Source organism: Colossoma macropomum, unplaced genomic scaffold (assembly GCF_904425465.1).
Source record: "Colossoma macropomum unplaced genomic scaffold, Colossoma_macropomum, whole genome shotgun sequence".
Taxonomy (NCBI): Eukaryota; Metazoa; Chordata; class Actinopteri; order Characiformes; family Serrasalmidae; genus Colossoma; species Colossoma macropomum.
The window spans coordinates 39,725,468-39,744,162 of record NW_023494805.1 but is presented as its reverse complement, the minus strand read 5'-3'; the positions used below and the strand labels follow the sequence as shown (position 1 = coordinate 39,744,162).

The window sequence follows — 18,695 nt, the reverse complement described above, 5'->3', positions numbered from 1 at the left end:
TAGCCGCTTTTCTCGCATCTCCGGCAGGAAACTTTTCTGCAAAAGTGGAATAGTTTCTTGTAAAATGTCTCCCAATTTTCAACTTTTTACGAGGCTGAAGTCGCTTCTCATTCGCCAACTTCTTGTTCAAATTTTCCCGTTCCACCTTAAATGGTGCCTGAGGTGCCAGAATGTAACTGCTGCACCATTTAAGGTGGAACAGGAACAACAGTGTTTGACAGTTTCTCATTGCAGATTTAACATATCAGGAAACCAGCTGGAGTGATTATAAATGCAAATAAGTCCATTCGTCTCCAAATTATTGATGTTCGTCTTAAATATTTCTCTTTGCCTTTTCATTAGCTATAAGCTAAGTGAGATTGTTGTCTGTGTTACTATGGTGACCAGCAGTCTGTGCACTGATCTTCGGGTTTAAAGGGTGAATTAGCAGTTCTACATTAACTCCAGTGTTTAAGACCATTTATTGTTAAAACTGTGTTGAACGATCAGCAGAGCTTTATTTTGCTGTAAAAGAGAATCACTTAATGTTTACCTAAAAATCTAATTCTTTGGAGCCGCAACAGGGCAGTAAAACAGCCACATGTTGCCGACCCCTGTACTAGGCAAAGGTAGGCAGTTGCCCCCATGAGCCAAGAGCCCCTTGAAAATACAAAATAGATATACTGTACATGTTAATGTAAAATAACCCATTCCAGAATATATCTACATTTAAAAAATACCTGTTATTTGAGATTACATTTTTTTCAGTCATTTCAATGCAGCGCCACCCTCTGGTCAAAGTTATTACCATGTTGTCACATGATGAAACAACTGCGTACAGACGGCCTAGAAGCCTTAGCGAGTGAACTGATGCATGAGTCAGTGGTGTAAATGTATTCTTCGTCTCTTTTCAGTGTGCGTTCAGCCACGGGGGACACATGTTCGCCGCTGTCAACGGCAACGTGATCCACATCTACTCGACCACCACATTCGACAACATCTTGAACCTGAAGGGCCATAATGGGAAGGTTAGTCCCAATGCTGTCTCATACTACAGTGAGTTTTACATTGTTTCAATCTGCCAAACAGCTGCCTGAAACTCCATCGAATACACCAGAGTAGTCAGCAGTGTTTTGGAGCAGATGTAAGCACTGAGTGCTTTTCTGGCTTTTGTGTGCATGTCCATATGTTTCAGGGTGACATAAGCCTCAACTCGTTTAGTAAAGCTCAGCTGTTTTTGAGAAAGTCATCTGTGCCATATGGCTGACCCCTAAAATAGCACAAGATCAACAACAGCAGATTTTACCATCTGATAGGAATCAGCTGCCATTGCTCAAGTTTAATAACATCTAAAGTTCAAACATTTGGCCCAGAAAGAGGTCATCATCACTCTATGTAGGACAGAGTGCCCCACTGATACCTCTTGTTGATAATACTAGGCAGCATAAAAATGTCTGCTCCAGCAGAACTATTGGAGATAGAACTCAATGCATGTATTTCATTATGTGCCAGGATTATGTTGATGTCCTAAAAGCAGTTATATTAAATAATCTGAATTCATACATTTAAGAAATTAATGACTCACATTTCTAATTTCTGTACAGCAAAACCAACCATACACCACCTTAAAAGTGTAATATATTCAAACTGTTTTTAAAATACATATGCAGTACTGTGCAAAAGTCAGAGACCACACTTTATTTATTTGATTTACAATAAGTACAATTATTTGTTTTACAGTGACAGAAAAAAAATATTTTTCCAAAGTAATTCCAAACACATTCAGTGATGTTGAGGTCTGGACTCTGGGGTGGTCAGTCCATTGTTCAGCTTCTCTGTTTGATGTGTCCGTCTCCTTTTCTCAGTGAGGTTCTTCTTGACAGCTACACATCCTTTCAGACCCATAGCACTGAGTCGTCTTCTCACAGTGGAAGAATGGACAGAAACACCTGTGGATGTTTTCAGATCTGAAGCAGCTTGATTTTCTCCTCTCTCTCAAAGATGAAAACTTTAAGTGCTGTTTATCTGATGGGGGCAGTTTTGGTGTCTACCAGGTCTTCCAGGTGGTTGTTAGGAGTCCCAGTTTCTCTGTAGCTTTTAATCAATTTTTGAACTCCAGTTTTGGAAACTCTTGGGTTTTCACTAATTTTCCTTTGACTTGCTGCCTCCTTATTCAAGTGGTTTATCTTATATCTACAGAAACATCTACTGAAAAATGTACTATCTAATTTAATATCTTGTACCTAATGGCCGTTTTGACTGGAAATTAAATAAATGAGAGGTGGTCTCTGACTTTTTAACAGTACTGCCAGGCACTCTGACTCTGATTTCGACTCCACAGGTGCGGTCGATCGCATGGAGCGCGGACGACAGCCGTCTGGTCTCGTGCGGGATGGACGGAGCCGTGTACGAGTGGAACACTCTGAGTGGAAAGCGCGAGTCTGAGAGCGTGCTCAAGTCCTGCAGCTACACGGGCGTGGTCCTGTCCCCCGAAACCAAATCCATCTTTGCTGTGGGGAGCGACTGCACACTGAAGGAGATCCATGACTGCCAGGCATGACATCATACTGACATCATACATTCACCATATATACCCCAAAACGTAGTCAATCGTAGAGACATGTTTGGTGTCAGAAGTTTGCTTCTTTTGTTTGGCGCTGGAGCTTTGAGGCGGTAGGAGGTGAGTAGACGTTAACAACAAATGTAGTAATGGTTAAATCTTTAGCCTTGGCCAGTGTGGCCCTTTAAAGAAGCAAACTTTAGACACCAAGCACCAAACTTGTGAGATCATGTACTTTTGGCATAAGAGGAAACTTGCTTAAACTTACTTTATGTTTTGAGTGATTTTGGAATGAAATTTAGACTTCTTTATTTGTCCTTGCATCAGATCCTAAGGGAAGTGGTTTCAGACGACGTCCTGTACACAACCATCGCCATGACCCGTTCGGGGAGAGCGCTCTTTACAGGCACTGCCACTGGGTCCGTGAGGGCCATCAAATACCCTCTACCCCTGCAAAAAGAATGGACAGAGTACCAGGCTCATTCTGCTCCCATCACCAAAGTATATATATGGTCGAAAAGGTTATTGATCTGCCGTGTTCTATTAATAACATCACACTAATGTTGCCTTTTGTCCACAGATGGTTGTTACATTTGATGACCAGTACCTACTGACCGTTTCAGAGGACGGCTGTCTCCTCATCTGGAAAATCATTGACAAGGAAGGGCGGGGGCTGAAACGAGACAAAGAAATGACCTATGCAGAGGAGATCCTGATTACCAAGTCTGATCTGGAGGAAAAGGTAAACTTGAGTAATACATCATATACTGCATATAAGAAGTCTCAGAAGCTCTCCTTGAAATCCTTGTAGAGTACTGTGCAAAGGTCAGAGACCTCCCTTTATTTAATTTAACTTAAAAAAAAAGAGATAATTCTGAGGAGATTAGATATGAGATAATCTACTTGCATAAGTCAAAGGAAAATAGGTGAAAAACAGGAGTTCAAAAAATGATTAAAAGCTACAGAGAAAATGGGCCTCCTAACAACCACCTGGAAGACCTAGAAGACAACAAAACTGCCCCCATCAGTTAAACAGCATTCAAAGCTTTCATCTTTGAGAGAGAGGAGAAAATCAAGCTGCTTCAGATCTGAAAACATCCTCAGGTGTTTCTGTCCATCCTTCCACTGTGAGAAGACGACTCAGCGCTGTGGGTCTGAAAGGATGTGTAGCTGTCAAGAAGAACCTCACTGAGAAAAGGAGACGGACACATCAAACAAAGAAGCTGATCAATGGACTGACCACCCCAGAGTCCAGACCTCAACACCACTGAATGTGTTTGACCACTTCAGAAAATGATCAACCAGCTTGTAAGACTGAACTTTGGAGGTGTGTCTGCAGATTCTTTGAGGAACTGAAAGTGAGTCTCCTGAAAAGAATGGAAGCTGGAATAATGGCAAAGAGTGACACATTAAATACTGAAAACATACATTAATTTGTTGTGACTTCTGATGTTTTTTTCCTGACACTGGAAATTGAATAAGTTGTACTTGCTGGCCGTTTTGACTGTAAAGTAAAATAAACGTAGGTGGACTCTTACTGCGTACTATATATTGACATTCAATGGTCACACTCATGAAGATTTTTACTATTTCCTACATTGTAGTGAAGACAAAATGACCCAAAAATGTGTTCTAACTGCCTTATAATTTAGATTCTTTTAAGTAGGCCTATATTTACAATAGTGCAGCTCTGCACAATCTTAGCATTCCTTCAGGAAGCTTCGTGAGGAATTACCTGAGATGCTTTTCCAACAGGCCTGAGGAAGATACCTATACACCAAACACTCACTGGCTGTTGACAACTACATTAGTTTAACCAAATAGCCATTTCAAAGAATAGGAAGGAAAATTGCTTCATTTAAGGGTATGAAGGGTAAACATCAGGTCCGACACTTTGGACCATGGAGGTTTCTGCCAGTCTTCAGCCTCATCAGATGATTTTGTGTGTCATTATCCAGAATCAAATCATGCTGGAGCTGAAGACCAGAGTGGAGGAGCTAAAGATGGAGAATGAATACCAGCTGCGGCTGAAGGACATGAACTACAACGAGAAGATCAAAGACCTCACCGAGAAGTTCACCCAGCAGATGGAGTCATTCAGGACCGAAAATAAGGTTAGAGCTCTGAATCGCATACAGATAATTCAGCAGTGTAACCACCTTAACCTTTGTGGTGTTGATGTGTTTGTTACTCAGTAATGCGATGAATCCACCGCTTTATTGTTTTATTAAATCAATACAGCCATAACAATTTATGTAAAAATACCAGATGTTTAAAATATCATAAGTGGCCAGCGTAGGGTTCTCCTTTAGCAGCTGTAGCCAGTCAGCAGCCTGTCCATATTGTCCACCCTCACACACACACACACATATACAAAGACAGACACACACACTAACAGCAGACCATGTAGGAGGAGAACAGAGTGAAGGACACAGCACCTCCACACTTTTACTCCCCGCGGGTTCACCCAACACCACATGTAATATAAATGTGTGGGGGGTGAACAGAGTGAAGACACTGAAAATGGGTTATTTTATATGTTCTTCACAGAAAATGAGCAAAGGCCAAGAATCTGAGGCTGAAATAATAATAAATCACATAATTTTTTCTTTTGGTAAACATTGAAATGGGTCCCACAGACCTGAACACCACACAAGGGTTAAAAATGTAACTGTGGTCTATAAGAAAAATGTAATAACCTTGAAATACATAGTTTTGTTCTCAGTGTGAAAGACATTGTTTCCCCCAAAATGAATATCGCTCTGTATCTCACTGCAGGTGTTGAAAACAGAGAAGGAGAAACAGGAGGTCGTACACCAAGAGGCCCTGAGTGAGGTCATGGAGAAACATAGCAAAGAGCAGCAGGACCTGGGTACATAACAACTCTCCATAGTTCAACAACGTTGTTCTGTTTCACACTGCACTTATTAGAATTAGAATCAGGGTTAGTTTAATGTTTTTTAGTAGCCCTACTAAAATAAACTTCAATATCCACGTTTACATGCAGCCTAATAATCTGTTAATTATCCAACTAATAGCTCAATCGGAATAGTCTAGTCCAAATGAGGCCATTCGGAATACAATTTCTATCTGATTGAACGAGGTGGGTAATCCTGTAAATAATCAGTTAAATAGAAGAATAATAACCGTGTAAACGCCTGTATACATAACACACTAAAGGAAAGGGAAAAAACAGAAAAGTATAATAGGTCCCCTTTAAAGACAATGGTGATGCTACACTCAATAAGCACTCATATTATATTAGAAATATAAACTAAGTGTATTAACTAATTAGCTAATTATTACATTATAGTTTATATTATACAACAGTTAGTTCCGGGGCATGCAAGCTGATTGGTTGAGAAGCGTTCACCACAACATCACGTTTTTTTCACAAACACTGTATCACTCCGCTGAGACGCTGTTGCTAAGCAACGACTTTGACCGCTGTAGGAGACGCTCAAGCCATTTGAACGTTTTTACTTCTTACTTTGCCACAAACAGAAAATGGATACTTTTAAGATCACATTTGACCGACAGCCGATTTGGTCAGACTCTGAAGATGAGACGACACTAAATTCCCAAACTGTCATCACCACTGAGCAGCTTTTCAGTCGGCAGCTGTGACAGAAGAACAGCTAAACAACCTGGAATCAACCAGAAATAAGCTGAACACCATTCACCAAACTAAATGGGCTGTAAGATGCTTTACAGACTGGCTGGAATAAAACAAAATTAATATTGATCTGACAAAAACTGACAAAACTGAGCTGAACTTGATATTGCATCAGTTTTATGGCTCAGTCCAATTTGGTCAGACTCTGAAGATCAGACCACACGTTTGGTGAATGGTATTCAGCTCATTTCTGGCTGATTCCAGGTTGTTCAGCTGTTCTTCTGTCACAGCTGCCGACTGAAAAGCTGCTCAGTGGTGATGGCAGTTTGGGAATTTAGTGTGAGGAGCTGGAGAACAAACTGCCGGCTGTGCAGCGAGTGGGCGGGGCTCGTTACTCTGACGTAGCAACAAGCTGCTTGTTAAGGAACTATAATTTGGTGAAGGAACTGCGAACATTAAAGCATATTAAATGCCGCATTCACGGCCCAGTTTATTAATTTCTTACTTGCAAAGCAATAGAACACTCGAGGTCATGTGTTATCGCAAATAACATTATGGCTGTGTCTACGGCGACCACATCACAGCCGTGATGTGATTTCACGATAACACACTCTTTCTCGTGTTCTGTTGCTTAAACATTGCATAGAGTAGCTAAATAATGTAGTTCATCCATTGTGGCCACAGAATTAGTTCTCACCTATGATGACTACACGTAGCCTCTCCAGTCCGAGCTGAGACATGAGTTAGCCACTAGTCATTTGTTTACTAAGGCTAGCAGGAACTTGCGTTTGCAGAGTCCACCAACAACCAGAAGCTGATGCTGGAGTATGAGAAGTACCATGAGCTCCAGCTGAAGTCTCAGCAGATGCAGGACAGCTATGAGGAGAAGCTGCGGCAGCTGGAGGACAGCAAAGTCCGCGCCCTGGAGGAGATCACGCAGTTCTACGAGGCCAAGATGCAGGAGAAGGTCCTCACGCTGGGCCAGGTGAGGACACCATGCTGGTGAAGGTCAGCAGTTTAGCAAACAGCCTTTCTCACCTTAGGTTTAATGAGTCATTGATCTCTTTTATTATTTTATTATTATTTGGGTCACCTAACGTCTCAGGTGTTTTACAGCTCTATAACAGTAATATACAGACAGTGGTGGTGTTAGACTGTAGCATGCAGTGTGCTGTATTAGATGTACGCCACACTTTACCAATAGTAAAAAAGACTTCTATCTTTTTAAAGAATTATCTAATTAACATAATTATCAGGCGATATTTAGCAAACTCTTAGTGTTATAAGTAATGTAATATACAGTAGGGTTCAAAGGTTTTGAATCAGTTTACGTGCACTTAATAATCCGATAACTGCAGAAAATCAGATTTTGTCAGTAATCCGATCAACACGTTTACATGCTCTTAAGTAATCAGATAATGGGAAACTCCAGGCGTACATGAGTCAGACAGTAATCAGATTTCTGCTCTACAACCAGCCAATAAACGCACAGAAGAAGACGTCACGTGAACGTAATGTAAAACTCAAACTTTTTTAAAAAAACACTGCAACATTTTACCTGAAAATATGAACATACATCATCTAGAAGATGAAGAATATTTAAATCCCTCATTTCGTCAAGCATGTAGTCGGTTTCAGCGTCACTCCAAAAGTGTTTTGTTGCGTCTTGCGTTGACGCCGCTCACTTATTTCTGGTACTGCCGAGTTTATATGCACTGAGAAACCTGAAAATCCAGCTCTCTTCATCAGATTTTTTAATCGAATTTCTAGACCTTACTCCGATCTAAGAAATCAGAGTGTGCTGTTTAAATTACCATTTGAATAATCAGATCACTGCAGAAATCTGATTATGATCAGACTGTTAAGTGCATGTAAACACACTCATTGTTATTAGGAATATAACAATAATTTTGTTGCACATACATACATACATTTTCTAATATATTCTTTTATATTAATGGACCAAAAGAAACGACCCAAAATTGATTGGAAAAAAGTCTGGTTCCATTGACTTACATTAAAAGTAAAGAATGTTTTTGCCTTCTATTGTAAAGTTATCATTTTGGAAATATGAGGTTTTGCTTTGACAGCTGTGAGGTGACTTGATAAGGGGCAAAAGCTCACACTGTCAGAAGCACAGGTACAGAGAGGTACTGTTTCTTAAAGGACAGTTGACATAATGTACTTTCTAGGACTTCTAGCATCTTTTTTTGTCTAAAATGTAACTACCTCACCAAAGCTGCATGCTTTTGAATGTTGGGCCTGATGAACAATTTCTGATTTGAGCCTTGGATTAAGTTTAGCACTGCGTTGTTCATCCTCTCCTCACTCCAGTGTCAGGACGAATCGCGGCAGCAGGTGCGAGAATTTGAGGAGATGAAGAAGCAGATGGAGGAGGACAGCGACCGCGAGCTCCAGGACATCCGCGTCAAATATGAGTGCAAGCTGCGGGAAGAGAAGGAGACCAACCTGAGGCTCAAGGGAGAGACAGGTGTCATGAAGAAGAAGGTCTGTAGCCTTGCTGTTGATCTGATCTGCTCTACTGAAACACATTAGATGTCTTGAACGAACAGCTTTTGTTTGTTCTGACATGATATACGGGTCTGTCCTCCTCCCACTTTTATCTAAATGTGTACATGTTGCGCTGCTGTAGTTCAGCAGCCTGCAGAGGGAGATCGATGACAGAAACATGGAGATCGAGAAGCTGAAGGTGGAGCAGCAGAAGCTGCAGGCGGTCATCAAGTCACTGGAGAAGGACATCCTGGGTCTGAAGAGGGGGATCCAGGAGAGACACCTGACCATCCAGGACAAGGTAGGCTGGTACAGACACCACAAGGACAAATACTCTTTGAGGAACATAGAGGAGCACAACTCGCTAAACTAGCTCACGGTCAAGATTTGATACAATTTAAAGAAAATTGTGTGGTAAAAATATCTTGATGCTACAGAGCTCTGTAGGAAACCTCAGTAATCACAACCGCTACAATTTATAAGTTACTTTGGAAGAAAAGCCCAGTCATTTGTGTGTAGGTGCATGCATAGCATAAGCCCCACCCCTTCTCTTCTCACTTCATCCTGATAGGATGCAGCCACATGGCTGGTTCTTATTGTTGACAGTGGTTTCTGTGAAAGACAGTAAATGAAAAACCCTCAGAAAAGCAGACGAGCATACTGGAGACAAAAGTTTAAATGTGATTTTTCCACACTGCTTTGTAAAAAAGTTTGTAGTGGTATATGGTAGAATAAAGCTGATTTAAAGGTGCAGTGTGTAAGATTTAGCAGCATCTAGTGGTGAGATTGCAGATTGCAACCAACCAAATCCCCCTCCCTCATTCCTCCCTTTTCAAGCGTCTAGTAGAACCTAGAGTGTCGTTTTTCTTCATGATTTCGCTTCTTTGACAATGAGGATTCACCCTCCGTCGCTTTATCTTGTGCTAAATAATAAGCAAGATTCTCCATTTGTCAAAATTTGGGTTCTTGAACTTCTCACAACACAAAATGTTTAGCCAGCACCCCAGCAGCAACTACTGATTCTGCTTCTTTCTACATCTTCCAACTGGAGCTACAGCGCCACCAAATTCAAGCTGCTGCTTTGACGTAAAAATGCAAAAGGCGCCTCTAGAGCCAGTGTTTGGTTTGTCTGTTCTGGGCTACTGTACAAACATGGTGCGCAACATGTTGGCCCTGTTTGAAGAAGAGCTGCTCCTTATGTAGATATGAAGGGCTCATTCTAAGCTAAAAAAACACAATGATTTGTGGTTAGAGGTGATTAGACACTAACGCAAATGTTTTTTTATACTATATTCCATTTCTGCTAATAGAGCCCTCTAAATCTTACACACTGCACCTTTAATTTTTTAAAATATTTTTGCACAGATTTACCAATTTCCCCCATACGCTCTGCTTCAATTTATTTCATATAGACATCAAGTCTGAAAGGTGCTGTTTTTTTTTTGTGTGTACGTTTAGCGGAAAAATGAAATATCTCTCTTACTCCAAATCAGCCAAAACCTGTTTGAAAGCCAACCTGTTAACATTAGCGGCAAATACAAAGTAAGACATTTCACTTTGCTCAAGCCAAGCAGAGACAGAATATGTGAAACACCTGAAAAAGGGGGACGGATGAATGCACAGAGAGGAAAAACTGCATTCATGAATCAGTAGCAGCGTTTTAGCCAGTGTGACTCCAAGACCCTGGTTAACAGCCCATTCTGCTAAAATAGTTCATTTTTTATGGTCTGTAAAATTCGGACTGCGAAAAGGCCAGTAGGCAGACAGGCTTTGTCACCACCATCTGGTGCGATCAGAAACTGGCATAGGTATTGGTAACTGTAAAATATCTGTGGTTTTAATAATGAACAAAAAATTGTTTTTCAATAATTTTGTCTTCATTAATTCATTTCTCAAAATCGCTTATTAGCCCTAATCTAAATAACTGCTTCCTCAAGTAATTTCTGACATTACATTACATACTGTTTCCGTAAACATGGACGAAAGTACGTCACGTTACTGAAAACAGTAGCAACAACAGAAGTAGTCTAATTGTCTACAAAAGGGGCCAAAATTGTGTGAACTTGATTTTTACCCCACACTCTTCCTTTAAGGGTTTGTGAAAACAGCGCAGAGTGTAATGGTATTCTGGACACTGTTCTGTTTTGTTCCTCTGACTGCTCATAAATCAGCAGACGGATTATATTTACAATGTTTTTGCAAGATAAAAGCCAGTCGCGTTTGGGACTTATAATAGAAAATCTGTGCCGTGTGTGTGTAATATGGTTGTCAGCGATGAAATACTGAAGGTCGTGGTTCCGTGGTGTAACACAATAAACCATTCAGGACAGACTGAGCTGGGCAATGGATGAGATTATTCTTCATTCTCTTCCTGCAGGATAACCTCATTTATGATCTAAAGAAGAAGAACCTGGAGCTGGAGAAGTTCAAATTTGTGCTGGACTACAAAATCAAAGACCTGAAGACGAAAATCGAGCCGAGGGAGAATGACATCAAAGAGATGAAGGAGCAGATCCAAGAGGTGGGAAATGTAGTCCTACACCTGCAAAGGTGGCCTGCTGAAGTCTGTTTAACCCCTTAAAATCTCAGGCTTATTACATAATAAGGCTTATTATTCAGCAACTACAGAGACTTTAGTGCAAACTGGTTGAGCTTAGATTATAGAAGTGCGTGATAAAACGTCGGGCCTGCCGTCAGGCTCATGGCCTTTTGAGGGGTTAAGAGATACATGAGTTTTGTGACAATAACACTTCATACATACCGTTTAAGAGACTTCAGACACATCACATTCAAAACTGCTATCAATATCACTAAATGAATATCACGTTGCTCACTGCTAATCAAAAGATGCTGTTTTTGTCAGATGGAGGGAGAACTGGATCAGTTCCACAAGAAGAACACTCAGCTGGAGCTGACCATTGCTGATCTGAAGCTGAAACTGAAAGCCACGGATAAAGAGATGCACAAAGAAATGCAGCGGGTTAGTTTTGATACTGTACACAGTGCTTTGGAACATCCATCCACCCTTTCATTTATTTAGTTCAGCCATTAATTATAGGTTATTCATTTTGTAAGTCAGAAATAGCATGACAGAGAAAGCATTTAACAGGAAAATGTGTAAAATGTTCAAAAAAGTAAGGATACAGAGAAAATGGGACTCCTAACAACCATGCAAGACCTGGTAGACCACACAAATTTACCGTTTTCCCCAAATGCTATGCTTTAATTTATATAGACATCATCAAGTACAGTGTGCTTGTTTTTTTTAAACGATGTAATTTTAGCAGAAAATCAAATATTCCTGTTACTCCAAATCAGCCAAAACATGTTTGAAAGTGGCGAAATGTTTCAACTTCTGAAATGTAAAGTAAGACATTCCATGTCATTCAAGCCATGCAGAGGAAGAATGTGTAAAACAGGCCTGAAAATGGTTGAAGAAGGTGCCAGAGTTATTATTTTTCATTTAGCCGGTGTGACTCCATTTATTTAACCCTCTATTGCACTGTGTTGCCTCAGGGCAACAAGCTCATTTTTCTCTCTTTACAATAATGATTTACATATTTAAAGACAGCGATAGGGTTAATAAAGGGAAGAGTTTGAGTAAGTCCATAAAAAGCATGTATTTAGTCATATTGTCTCTTGGTGGACACATTTAAACCTCAATTTTAACATTCAGTACAAGTTTTTTTTTTTTGCAGAATTTGCAGAAATGTTTGTTGCCTAGAAGCAACATTGTATGATAGTGGAATAGATTTAGCCAGTCACAAGCCAGGTCTCACCACTTCAGGAAACATGGGTCTATATCGTTTCTTCCCATTGTCACACAATGTTGCTCAAGGCAACATACTCCAAAAGGGCCCCTGCACACATTTTTAATTTTTAAATGTTGAATTTAATAGTCAGGTCTGAAAAAAATAAAGACCAATTTATGCAAGACAAGTGAATTGATTTTTTTTAAATGCTCTCATAATGCAGGCAGTAGAGGGTTAGTAGAGGGCCATTATTTACAGGTTATTCATTTTTTAGTGTCAGAAATAGCATGATAGAGAAACCATTTAACAGGAAAATGTGTAAAATGTTCAAAAAATGAAGAATGCAGAGAAAATGGGACTCCTAACAACCATGCAAGACCTGCTTTTAGACCACCAAAACTGACCCCTTCAGATAAACAGTACTAAAAAATGTTCAAACCACAGCTGAAAATGCAGAAAATCCAACCAACTTTTAAGAAAAATATTCCTGCAGATTTCTTTGAATAAGCTGTAATAAAAGGCAAAGAATAGATGCAAAATACTGAAAATAAAAATATATTAAGTTGTTGAGGCTTCCTTGTATTTTTCTGTTAAATATACATATAATTTCTGCTTTTCAATGCAAAAAAATGATTATTAATCAGTCACTAATGGCTGTTTGGAGTGAAAATCAAATAAATGAAAGTGTGGTCTCTGTCCTTTGCACAGTGCTGTACTTCCAGTCAGAGTTCTGACAGTGGTCCACCAATCAAATAATGTCTAGTGAACAGCAGTCCTGCGGTCAGAAACTGACCAATGATGAAAGAATAGAGGGTACAGGCTGTAACTGTACACCTGTATAGTGGCTCTATTAGGCACTACCACTGAAGTGGCCAGTCACTGAATGTACGATGTAGGATTTTTGATGGGTCATTATTGCTTTTGTCTCTCAGACATGATTTGGCATATTCAAACTCATTTAAATGGCAAAATAATAGAAAATGTAATTTGCAATTAATCTCCTCCCTCATCCAGCCTGGCTTTGTCTCCTCAGGTCAGAGACGTGGAGGCCCTGGTACGGAGGTTTAAGACTGACCTTCACAACTGCGTGGGGTTCATCCAGGAACCCAAGAAGCTGAAAGAAAGCATCCGAGAGCTCTATGAGCGCTATGTTCAACAGTCAGACGTGGTGAGAGAAACAAACATACACATATACACACACACCCCTCAGTAAATTCATACTGGACTGAGTGAGATCACCACGGCAGGTGGAGATAGTTGGTGTGGACGCGGACATCCAGAGGGAGTACAGCAGGCAGAGGGAGCACCTGGAGAAGAACGTGGCCTCTCTGAAAAGGAAACTGGCCAAGGACACAGAAGTCCACCGAGCAGACAACGTCAAGATCATGAAGGCAGGGAAGCTTTCTTATTTATTTCTTTTTTTATTTTCTTATACTCAGAAACAGAAACCACAAATACAGGGAGATTCACACGAAAGAGGCCCCAAATATTCTGTAATAACTCTTGCTAGGATGAAGCAATCTGAACAAAACAACGTGTAATGTGCTCCTCAGTATATGGAGCCTCGAACAAGCCGGGATGCCCCTGCGTCAGAGCGATGAGGCGCCGGACAGCTGTCGTGATGTTTAACCTCCGTATATGGGTCGCTGAAAATCCCTTTGCCACTCACCAAAAAGCGCTCCATGATCAAAAAGTCGGTGTATGGTGCGCAATGTCTCAGTTGCACATCATAGGCCCCGTTTTCTTTGACACCACCGTGAACACAGATGTATACCTGGACATTTTTGAACAGTTCGTGAATCAACTGGATGACCGTGAGTTAACAGGGTAAATCCGAAGGGGCTTTGGCCACTGCGTTCGCCGAATCTGACACCACCAGACTTCTTCCTTTGGGGTTTGCTCAAAGGAATAGTCTATCGGAACAAGCCTCGCACTACGGAAGATGTGAAGGAAAACATCCAATGTGAAATTGCTGCTATTTCCCCCGATATGCTTGCCGATACGTTGAGGAACATGGAGTGCCGCGTCGAAATGTGTCTGGCAGAAAACGGAGATCACTTCCAGCATCGCATGTAATGCAATCGATTATATATACGTCAAGGGATGTAGCTTATTTTTTCGTTCAGATTGCTTCATCCTAACGGGAGTTACAACAGAATATTCGGGGCCTCTTTCGAGTGAATCTCACTGTACAACCTTGGTAATGATGTGCTTTATGTACTTTAATGGTGTGGCCTACAGTTTACAGTTATTATTTATTAATGTGTATTTTCTTTTGCAATACAGGCTGTGGATATTACATAAAATATCAGACATAACCTTTTATTTATTTTACTTCCAGTTAAAACGGCCATAACCTTAATGCTGAAAAAATGCAACAGATGTATTTAATAGAAAATTACTCTTTTCCTTCATTCCAGCTTCCATTCTTTTCAGGAGACTCACTTTCAGTTTCTCAAAGAATCTGCAGACACACCTCCAAAGTTCAGTCTTAGAAGCTGGTTGATCATTTTCTGAAGTAATCAAACACATTCAGTGGTGTTGAGGTCTGGACTCTGGGGTGGTCAGTCCATTGTTCAGCTTCTTTGTTTGATGTGTCCGTCTCCTTTTCTCAGTGAGGTTCTTCTTGACAGCTACACATCCTTTCAGACCCATAGCACTGAGTCGTCTTCTCACAGTGGAAGGATGGACAGAAACACCTGTGGATGTTTTCAGATCTGAAGCAGCTTGATTTTCTCCTCTCTCTCAAAGAGGAAAGCTTTAAGTGCTGTTTATCTGATGGGGACAGTTTTGGTGTCCACCAGGTCTTCCAGGTGGTTTTTAGGAGGCCCATTTTCTCTGGAGCTCATAATCAGTTTTACCTCCAGTTTTGAAAGCTCCTTTTTTTCCCACTTATTTTCTTTTGACTTTCTCTTCTTTATGTAGTGGATTATCTTAGATTTGATCTCCTCAGAAATATCTCCTGAAAAATTAACAACTTGTACTGAATGACTATTTTGACTGGAAAGAAAATAAATAAGGGGTGGTCTATGACTTTTGCACAGAACTATATGTCATTACACACTTGGTTTAGATTATCATTCATTTTACATCTTGTGACGTCTGCGGTTCTGTGTTTTCTTAGTTTGTTTCTATGTCAAAGCCGTGGCTCACCCACTACAGATTAGTGCACACAATTAAATTGGCTCTTAATGAGTCAAATCAAATTAGTGAACGCTGTGCTTGTTGCCTGGGCTGCCTAAAAATAGAACACTGTTTGACATGCTGTGTTTTGCTGGTGTGCAGGAGAATGTCTCTCTGATTAAGGAAATCAATGATTTGCGGAAGGAGCTGAGGGTGGTCCGAGCACAGGTCCATGACTACGAGAGCCAAGTAGGCCTCAATAAGAAGAACAAGCCCAGGAGCACCACAGACATCAGAAGTAAGCCAGACAAGACGAAAAAACTTTTAGGGACAGTGGTCAGGGTCTTTAACCCATTACAATCAGACAATTATTTGGTTATAGATGTGTGTAATAAAACATGGCCTGTTGAGGGGTTAACCTCTTTTTATCTGTCTGATAACAGTACACTTTAAATTCCATGTATTAAATGTCTTAATAGCATATTTAGGATCAATAACAATAGTGAGTTTAGAGCTCATGTCATGGAACAGCATATTTTTTTATAGAATGTAAACGCTGTTAAAAGTTCAAAACGTACCGTTCGCTCCTCAGCTATGCAGTTGATATTTGGAATCTACACTGCCAAAACAGCCTGTTTAATTCATTATTATTATTATTGCCTCATATATTTTTGTTGGTACATAAGCTCCCCGGACAAAAAATTATTCACCTTGCGTGTTTAAGGTGGTAGTAACTTCAGGCTCCTGCAGATGGCTATAAATACCTGAGGGGTGTGTGATGGAATTCATGGATTGAGAAGAGGTGGTACAGTGATGCAGTCGATGTGTGAAAAATGGAAAAAGGAGGTGATTGGTTTTTGTTCCTGTCAAAGGCCACGGTGTGAAGGAAGTAGCTGAATTTGCAGGTGTATCAAAGCATACGGTCATACGGCTCGACCAGCAGTGGCAGAAATCCTAGTCTACAGGAAATTCTCATCAGAATTGTGGCCAAAAGACGAAACTGACAGACAAGAACCACCGGCGTGTTTCACGGCTTCGCTTCCAGGCAAGAATTGCTTCTAGAAGTCAACGCAGGTCCTTCACAACCAATTTCTGAAAGAACCCTTCGCAGGGAACTGCATACCATAAACATGTGGAGCAGAACGGCATGCAAGAGGCCTTTGACTATTCCTGCTCGCAAAGTTGCCCGGTTACAGTGGACGAAGAGACACAAAAACTGGACTGTTCATGACTGGAAACGTGTTGTCTGGTCAGATGAATCTCGTTTCTGCCTGTGTGTGAATGACTTTAGGCATCATGTTCATTGTAGAGCTCAGAAAGCCTTCAATGAGGACTGCATGCAAGGTGTGGTCAAAGGCTCTGTGATGTTCTGGGGTGTTTTAATTACACTGAAATGGGTCCTTTGGTTGAGGTAACCATATATTTGAACTGCAGTGCCAACACTGAGCTGCTGGACAGCCATGTTTTGTCTTTTGCTAATCATCTCAATGAGGAACATAACATTCCTATCCCTGAATTCCAAGATGACGATTCTCGCGTTCACAGGGCTGCAAATGTGACTGATTGGCATGATGAACATTCAGGATCTTTCACACATCTGGACTGGCCTGCAAAATCCCCAGATCTGAATCCTTTTGAAAATCTGTGGGACAACCTGGAACAGCGAGCAAGAGGCCAGGGACGGCATCTACAAATTCTGGCCGAACTGCGCAATCCTTTGATGCAAGAGTGGCTGAACGTTGATGTCGCCTTCATCCAGAAACTTGTCCGGTCCAGGCCAAATCGAATCGCAGCTGTTATTCGTGCTCGTGGAGGTATTACACGCTATTAGCTACGTTTCAGTCAAAATGGACTAATTTTTTGTTTGGTGAGCTTATATACACCCATTCACTCATTCACTCAGTAGTTTAGCTCCGCCCACTCACACAGAGGTTATAAGTAGTGTTGCTTTTAGAATGAGACATAAAACAGACCAGCCAGTCAAAACAGAGCTATTTACATATGTCTTACATTAACTCTTAAAGGCGCAGGTTGGAAAGATTAGAAAATGGTCATGAAAGAATGAATTGTAACTGTTTTCAGTACATAAAACCACACAAACATCCTAAGTGGACCTCTGGGAAAGGCTGCAGGTGTTCGATGTATCTTAGAGGAAGAAAAAACCCTTACAACAGCATCAGGTCCAGCAAAACAGGCAGCTTATCACTCATATCATAACTCACTCGACATTCTTCCGCCTTTATTTCTCACCACAGCAGCAGCCTCAGCAGGAACAGTGATGCGGCTGAACTTCGAGGAGGAGGCTGAGCGGATTATCCAGCTGCAGCGCCTGGAGATCCAGAGGCTCAGGCAGGAGCTGCAGGGTCAGAGCCGAACTCTCACGCCGCCCACGCCTTCAGCCAGCACCAAACTACCAGCCCTGACCGCGTGAACACCACTGAGCCCATGCCAAACCATAAGGGCCACATAATGTAATTTCTGTTTTACGTAACGCTACATTGCAGGTGTTTCTCTTTTAATGCTGGGCGTAATGAACAATGATTACAAATGTCTAAGCATGATTTATATCAAGGTGTCCAGTTCTGATCCTGGAGGGCCAGTGTCCAGCACAGTGTGGTGATTTCCTTGCTTTAACACATCTAATAAACCTGGTAACGAACTGTTGAGTTGAATTAACAGTGTTTGAGCTTGGAAATCAACTGACTTTGCTGGAGGCACTATAGGACTGCAACTGGACACCCTGATTTATATTGACTATTAATTATTACGACTCACTGGCCACTTTATTAGATATACATACCTTGTATCTTTGCTCATTGTCCACTTTTTCAGGTTCACTTGCTGTATAGGTGCACTTTGTAGTTCATCTGATTCTTTTCTGACAGTGATCCACCTCTCAGATGATACCTGTTCAGTGGTGGAGCTGTGGGGGTCCTGACCACTGATGAACAGGGTAAAGGGGGCTACCAAATTATGCAGATGGACTACAATCTGTATGTATATCGCTGCTGTCAGAAGAAAGCCTTATATCACCATTTTTGTTGTTTTTCAGTTTTTGACATAATTTGAAAATGCCTGTTGCTCTTTACATTTATGGCCCAAAATGACTTGGGGAAAAAGTCTGGTTCCATTGACTTCCATTAAAAGTAAAGTA

General features: G+C 41.0%; 1 protein-coding gene across 1 annotated transcript in view; it reads left to right on the top strand.

Annotated features, from left to right (window-relative positions):
- cfap57 (cilia and flagella associated protein 57) overlaps positions 1–18,472 on the top strand; it is a 29,548-nt gene extending 11,076 nt beyond the window's left edge. Inside the window, exons 9-23 of the mRNA XM_036596746.1 lie at positions 894–1,007; positions 2,321–2,533; positions 2,867–3,040; positions 3,120–3,281; positions 4,498–4,653; positions 5,318–5,411; positions 6,950–7,140; positions 8,490–8,663; positions 8,809–8,967; positions 11,044–11,187; positions 11,530–11,646; positions 13,452–13,586; positions 13,666–13,809; positions 15,704–15,839; positions 17,797–18,472. Coding sequence (XP_036452639.1) covers positions 894–1,007; positions 2,321–2,533; positions 2,867–3,040; positions 3,120–3,281; positions 4,498–4,653; positions 5,318–5,411; positions 6,950–7,140; positions 8,490–8,663; positions 8,809–8,967; positions 11,044–11,187; positions 11,530–11,646; positions 13,452–13,586; positions 13,666–13,809; positions 15,704–15,839; positions 17,797–17,972 — 2,289 coding nt within the window. The 3' untranslated portion in view covers positions 17,973–18,472. The remainder of the gene's footprint in view (positions 1–893; positions 1,008–2,320; positions 2,534–2,866; positions 3,041–3,119; positions 3,282–4,497; positions 4,654–5,317; positions 5,412–6,949; positions 7,141–8,489; positions 8,664–8,808; positions 8,968–11,043; positions 11,188–11,529; positions 11,647–13,451; positions 13,587–13,665; positions 13,810–15,703; positions 15,840–17,796) is intronic.
- The last annotated feature ends 223 nt before the right edge of the window (positions 18,473–18,695 follow it).